At 31.8% G+C, this 7742-nt stretch overlaps 1 protein-coding gene across 1 annotated transcript in view; it reads right to left on the reverse strand.

The window, feature by feature from the left end:
* Nucleotides 1–3828, reverse strand: part of LOC145295920 (hydroxysteroid dehydrogenase-like protein 2) — a 47604-nt gene extending 43776 nt beyond the window's left edge. The window contains exon 1 of the mRNA XM_080141732.1: nucleotides 3681–3828. Within this exon, the coding sequence (XP_079997858.1) occupies nucleotides 3681–3697 (17 nt within the window). The 5' untranslated portion in view covers nucleotides 3698–3828. The remainder of the gene's footprint in view (nucleotides 1–3680) is intronic.
* Between the last annotated feature and the right edge of the window lie 3914 nt (nucleotides 3829–7742).

Raw genomic sequence — 7742 nt, forward strand, 5'->3', positions numbered from 1 at the left:
AAAAGCATTTAAAAAATGTTTAAAATTTCAACAATATTTCTCGCGGTTAACAGTAACCGAATAGATTAAGTCCTTGCTAAAGGAGCCAGAGATGGCTTCGTTGCTGGGTTTGAATCTATCGACTGTGTTAATCGTGACACCCTGCACTGATGTGTCCCGAAAGGATGAAACACTTATGTCTGTAGGTATTTAATAATTATTATACTAAATAATTATATATATAAACGAAGCCCACTATTAATTTGTTTGTAAACAAACTTATGGTTTGAGCATTGTAAGCGATGAGCAGGTGTGGATTTAATACACACTCAAGGAGAAATATTTACGGCACTGATTCGTGGAACGATGGTTAGAACAGCCGACTGTCAACTCGACAGTTGTCGGTTCGATCCACAGCTGGGGAAAGGTGTATGTCTAGCTGCATTGATGAGTTGTAATGCAACGAAACAGTACTGTATGTAAATGACAATATATATATATATATATATATATATATATATTACAAGAGGGTCAGCACTAGATGTATCAGAAAGTGGCCATTAAAAATGATGATCAGAACTTTAATAATTCAACTTACTATTTTTTTAAGCTTATAACTACTTGAAAAATGTAATTCAAACCTTAATTGAAAAAAAAATTTCAATTAAAGGAGCAAAGACCAAATTTAAAAAAAAAAATAGCTTCTTTAATAGCAAATTATGCAATATTTGTTTTTTTTAACCAGTTTTCTTTAAAAAAAATATAAAGAAAATCAACATATTTTGACTTGCTTATAAATATATGTATATATATAAATGCCAAAATATCACTTACTTAAAAAAATATGCTATTAAATGGTTAGTTCCATCCTTCATTGTTAAGAATTTATATCCATATTTATATTTTAAATTCCATGTATTTTTTTAAATAAAAGGATTTTTTAAAGCAAGGGTCGTAGAAAATCACATTTTCGCAACGTGTTTTGCATGAAGCTGTAAATGGCTGCTCCTGCTAAAATGAAATTTATGAAGTATGGATTCGCCCAAGGGACATAAATAATGTCTCTTTTTTATTGCGTGTGTTAACCAAAATTAGTATTTTTCATCCTCCGTAGTTAAAAAGGAAACGTACATTCACTTATAAGTTTTTCCCCTAGAACAAAAAATCCGCTTCATCGATTTTTTTTTTTTAATTCTTTTAATGAAATACACGAATTTTTGATTGATATATTTTAATACTTCTTTATCGACTAAATTTTTTTTTTTTAAAATATCTTAAAAAAAAAAAAAAAAAAAAAGAAAAGAAAACATTCAATGAAATAGAAATATTTGCCGTTAGCGTTTGGTATTTATTTGACGATGTAAGCATAACATGAGCTCTCATTTAAAAAAAAAATCAACGTGGTTTAAAAAAAAAAAAAAAGGTTTTACACTTTGGACTTTACGGGTAAATTTCTAAAAACTATTCTTTTTTTTTTGTTTTGTTTTAAATTAGAATATTTTCTTTATTGATCTTTTATCTTCAATTTGTGATATATAAAACGTTGGCACATAAATTAATTATTAAAATTTTAATAGACATTTCAAAATGGGGGTGAATTTGAACAGAAACGTTTCTCTAAAATATTATATTTGGTTTATTGGAAAGAGCATAAAATTTCACATTGACCCTGAAAATATCGTAAAAATTGAACCCATAAAAAAAATTTTGATAGATTTTTAAAGTTTAAAAAATTGAAATATATTTAACTTGTAAAATTCTATTGATTTTATTACGTAAAAAAATGGCTGCATGAAGACACGCCGGCATTTTGTAAACACTGTTTTTTTTTTTTAAATAAAAAATATTTCTATTATTTTTTAAACAACTTTAATAGTTTATTTTGGAAGTATATTCCATACAGAAAATAAACAATCCACTTTAAAAAGAGAAATTACAAGATTTTTATATTTTATTCGCAGTTTTCTGTTAGGGGTGTCAAAAATTCTTCCAAATTTCTGATACACCTAGGTCAGCACATATCAAGGCTTGAAGGCAGCTCGAGAATAAAGGTTAATGAGTGTAAGGTGGTCAATAAGACATCAGCGTGATGATCGGTAGTGATAATTTGATTATTTAAGAAGAACGAGAAGTTGCTTACATTTTAAGTAAAAATACTATTACGTAATTACATGTCATGTCGAAATGAGTAAAAGTTAAAAACATTGCGAAAAATGATGGAGTACAAAAAAATAATTACAATAAAAAAATAAAATTTATTGAATAATGCAGTTTTATCAGTTTAGTCTATTTCGGCCAATTGCGTATGGCAAACTGACTTATCTCCCTTGTTTTCATTTAACATTCGCTATTTCAAATTAGAAAACGGTGAATTTTTTTTTTTTTTTTTTTGTTAAAAAAAGAGTTTCAACCGATCATTTTTGGTAATATTTTGGATTTTTACTAATGACACGTAATGCATTTTTTTTAATTATTGTGCTAGTTAAAAATAGAGTCAACAGATCGATATTTTTTAATGTCCTTTTAAGCAAAAACAATATTACGCACTTAATTTTTATGTCAAAAATAGTAATATAACCTAAAATTACGAAAATTCATCGAGTAAAAAGTTATTTATAGTTAAAAGTAAATTTAACGGAAAATTGAGGAAAATTTCAACACCTTGAAGATTGCGAATATAGGGGACATATTTATGTCCTTTTTCGACACGTTAATGAATGACTGACGTACTTTTGAACCCAGACTCTTTTTATTTTACTAGAAACACAATAGCAATTGTTCTAATCGCTAAATTTTCGTAATTTTCGGATATATTATCGTTTTCGACATAGCAATTAATTACGTAATATTGTTTTGGTGCTAGTGCACTTATTGATCTGTGCTGAAATAATAACGTTATTATTTTAAAAGCCGTTCTTAACATGGGGAGGGGAGGGTGTTGTAACTATTCTATACTTTAACCTTACAACTGAATAAAAAAAAACATCACAAAACGTTAATTAAACTTGGAAATACGATTTTAAAAAATAGCGCGGATCAGTAAGTGCATTAGCACCATTGTTTTTACTTAAAAAGACATATTTAAAAACTATCTATCTGTCGGTCGACGCTATCTTAACAAGCACCGATTTTTATATCTAATTATAATGTACAAGCATCGATTTAATTTAAAACAATATAAAATTGACAAAACTTTAAATAGACATTAAAAGACAGTTATGATCAAAGTTAAAATCTCAAAAAGTAATATTGTTGCTTCAAATTTACGTAAACATTAAACAAAGAATTACATATGAACAAAAACAATATCGAATCATTAAAAATGTACGTAAAAACAAGCCAAAAATGAAATGTGGAAGAAAATTAAAAATTAATGTTAAAAACTGGGACATGTTAAATTCCAGAGATTTTATTCCCTCCTCGTCAATAACATTAACTTTCTCAACCACCCTTTAAAAATAAGCGCGTTATAAAACGACAAATATCGTCAATAATGTTTTATTTTGCTTTTATATAAACAATTCGATACTTTTTTGTAATGGATCTCATCGTCAATGAAAAAGAAAGCTTGTTGTTATTTTTATATAACCACAACCAAATCAACACATGCATCGACGTTAACGTTAATTCGTAAGCATCGAAGTTTACAATCAAGAATTGATGAAAAAATAATTTGTTAAAGAAAAAGGTGACATAAATACCCTGTATTTGCAGCCATGATGAAAAAAAAATCTGGTTTCAAAAGACAGAGGTGAATTAATGAACTCTGAAACACTAAAAATGCACTTTGAACCGAGATAATAACAGCTCACGTGTAAAACTGCAGAAGCCACACTTCCGTAAATTCGATTAAAGAACGATAACCCTTTGCGAGTTGTCTCCCTTGGATAAGAAGCCACGCTCATGAATGTAAAATAAATTGTATTTTTTTTACAGCCAAACCTTTTCTTTTTATATGTGGTTTGAAGGAAATAACTCTTTAACCTAACTACAATAGCTACTCCTCTTTCATATCGTGTACCCATTTTAACCAAATGAAATGGGTCACAATCAATTTGTTGTGCCTGCAGTGCCCTAAAAATGGGTGAGTGATCAGAGACAGAAATCTCTTTCTTGTATACCTGTCCAAATCGTTTCCCAGCACTGGACCTTCCACTTTAAATCGATCTTGCATTTACCATTTCCAGCAAGTATAATAACAAAATATGTGTTTTATAAAGTTACTTTCTTACTAGTCCAAAACACACTTGTTAAGCAAGTGCCAAACTTCAGTATATACCAACAGTAATATTATCAAATATTCAAAAGATAAAATACTTAGGTAAGACAATCAGTCAAAAAAGGAAATGTAAATAAGAGTGCTATAATTTATTTCAGGTTTTTATGGTATGAAACAATGAAAAATATGATTTAGTACAACCGCATGTTCATACATTTTCCAGCATTATCTTTTCTTCCCTGTGTATTATAGGTGTGCACTCACACACACACACACACACACACACACGCATGCGCAAATAAACAAACGTTTATTCATTTCAATTTCCCCATGCATTTTGCACAAAAATAAGTTCTGCTAGCAATGCCATGTTCAAATACGCCCACACACTTTTACTCACGACAACAAAAGTTAAATTAACATATTTCTGGCGGATGTAATTGACAACAGTATCACGTGACACAAGCGACTAATGAGAAAATTTAGAAGATTGTCTTTTTAACGCTTTTCCAAAAACCAAACTGTCAGCAGTAGCAATCTTGTTTTGGAGATGGTCCAAAATATCTAAAAACGCATCAAACATTCTTTCTTCCCTTCTTTTTCCCTTCTTCTCATTTCAACGTCACACGGGAACATGCCTCTCGTTTTCATAACATCGTCGCTGTCAAAGACGTCAAAACCATAATTACACATGCCACGCGGGCACTCAAAAATCACACTTATGCACACACGCACCCATTCCGCACATTGTCTAATTAATAACAACGAATTACTTTCCTCACAAATTACTTTCCTCATGGGACTTTTAAATAAGGTGAACTTCACCAGTTAAAACACCAACTTTAAAATAAGAACATTATTTTCACACAAGACTTTTACCTTATAATCTTATTAATTCCATGAAGGAATTTCATCTAACATTCTAATCATAATGACTTTGCAAGTACTTTCACCGATCGGACATTTGCTTATTCATCTTGTTGTTTTTGTTAAAAAATAAATGCGGTGCATTTTAAACCAGAGGAAGGTATCATTTTGTTTTATTCCTTTTTTTATTATTTTGTTTGGGGCAAAGACATTTAATTTCACTTAAACTTCTTTCCCCTACATAGGTTATGGGAGTGTGAGTTGGTGTTCACCAATTCGTAACCGGGGTCTATCAATTTTTAAGACCGCAGTTGCAGGTGCCGGAATCTCTAGAAGCTGAAAGTAGAAGAGTATCTACAGGACTTTAAAAGGTAAATTTAATGTAATCTCTGATTCGCAAAACGCTTCAACCAAACCACATCCCCACACATATAAAATAAAAAATGTGAATAACTTCGGAAAAACAACACTTGACAAAGAACTCGAGATTGCTGTATTGAAATAGAATAACAGCATTTATTTACGTGTTTAAGAAACATTAATTCAAATCATTCCAACATTAAGGTTTTTTGCAACAAGTGTTCATTAGACAGGCTTAGCCCAATGAGTGTCTTGTGAAAAGAGCATGAAGTTTAAGATTACTGATTTTTATGAACAGAGGGACACACATAATTATTTTTTGAGGGGGAAAGAAAGTCATTAAATCATGTAAGCATCATGCATGGGTGTGTTCATCACATATGAAAACAGTAGTTCGAAATAACATTGTTGAAAATTAGATTTAAATTTTCGTTCACTGTAATGATTTTCCACGGCGGGTTTTGAAGAGAAAAACTGGTTTGATTTTGTCTATAGCGTGCATAAAGTCCAGACGAGAGGTTTTAATGTCTTCCTTTTGGCAAAGTTTTTCGATTTGATTTTTGTGGGCAAATCCTTATGTTAGAATAAATTGCTTTGACTCTTCTGGAAATAAAGGATCATAGTCATTCCTCTTGGCCGGAATGAATGATTCCGCCATATTGATTTCTCGAAAACACGTGTATAATTTTAAGTTGATAAAACCTTTACGAAAGGCATTCCTGTTTACTCTTCTTTTATCTCTACTTATCATTTCAATTTTATCGACTGAAAATTGACGTTCGAGTATTACTTATGCACTTTAAACAATGGGGAAATAGAAAATAATGCACAAAATATCTTCACCTTGATTAATTTAGTCTCAGCGATAATATTCAAAATAATAAGCGATACTACGGATTACAATGGCACCATAGAAATGCTAGACGCTGTTTACATAAAACCGGCAAACGTTATCTTTAACCGACATCAACTTCTGATGAATAAACAGAAACCAGCACAAACTATTGACGGTTTCATACGACAACTGGAAATCTTGCGAAATTCAAGGAGTAAGTACTGAGGAGAACAAAAAGCAATATATCTGTGACGCTTTCATTAGCGACATCTCCTCCTCATCTATTCATCAGCGCCTACTCGAAAAACCATTCTCAACTCTACAAGAGACCTTTACAATGGCTAGGTCTCTAGAACAAGCGGAGAAGCATACGATAAGCTTTGATAACTACCCGAACGTAATTAAACCAAGAGACACTCCCTAAGCTGCTATAAAAGGAAATACCCTACCAAAAGGAATTTGTTTCTTCTGTGGAACACACGACATTCACGGGCGATGTGTCCTGCGTGTAACACCAAGTGTAGTAAATGTAAGAAAAATGGCCATTGAGCGAAGATATGTAAATCTTCCTCCTCCACTGTTGCTGTGTTATACGACCTGGACTCCCCCTCACCCAATCTCTCCTGACTAGAAACGGGTGCCAAAGACATTATATACATAAAATGCAAAATAAATGGGCAAGTAGTGAATGCTATGGTAGAATCCTGCAACGTGGGAACATTTATCAGCAAAAATACAGCAAGAAAGCTGAAACTTTTTATTATTCCCAAACAGAAAACCGTAACATTGGTGGACCCTAATCATCATGCCAAAATCATCGGCGAAACTATTGTTGACATCTCCTTAAATAGTAAAAACCACCACGCCATGACAATGGAAGTAATTTAGGATCTGTTCATTGATATGGTTATCGGAAAAGATCTCCTAAAATAATATAAAACTGTGACCCTGAAATTCGACGGTCCCGAGGAAGAACTTGTTATCGGAGCAATGGGTAAGAGGGACAGTTTTCCATGTATCAAAATTTCTCCTCCTCCCCTTTTCTCTCATCTTTCTACACGGACGACCCCTATTGCCATCAAATCTCATCGTCACTTATTCACTGACAACATATTTATTAGAGAGGAAACTGCCAGAATGTTGAGGGAAGGCGTAATAGAGTCCTCTATATCTCCTTGGTGAGCCCAAGTTTTAGTGACCTCTTAGGAGAATCAAAAAAAAAAAAAGAATGGTGATCGACTACAGCGACACTATAAATAGATTTACAGAACTGGATTCCATGCTGAACATTAATAAAATGGTTGATGACATAGCTCGATACAACGTTTTTACAACACTCGACCTGAAGTCTGCTTACCATCAAATCCCAATTAGTCACACCGATCGGAAATACACTGCATTTGAAGTAAATATAAAACTTTACCAATTTATTCGTATCCCTTTTGGCATCACTGGGTAAGTACCTTTCAAAGATGCATTGAT

This window comes from Euprymna scolopes, chromosome 16 (assembly GCF_053919585.1).
Source record: "Euprymna scolopes isolate OS-2025 chromosome 16, ASM5391958v1, whole genome shotgun sequence".
NCBI classification, from domain to species: domain Eukaryota; kingdom Metazoa; phylum Mollusca; class Cephalopoda; order Sepiida; family Sepiolidae; genus Euprymna; species Euprymna scolopes.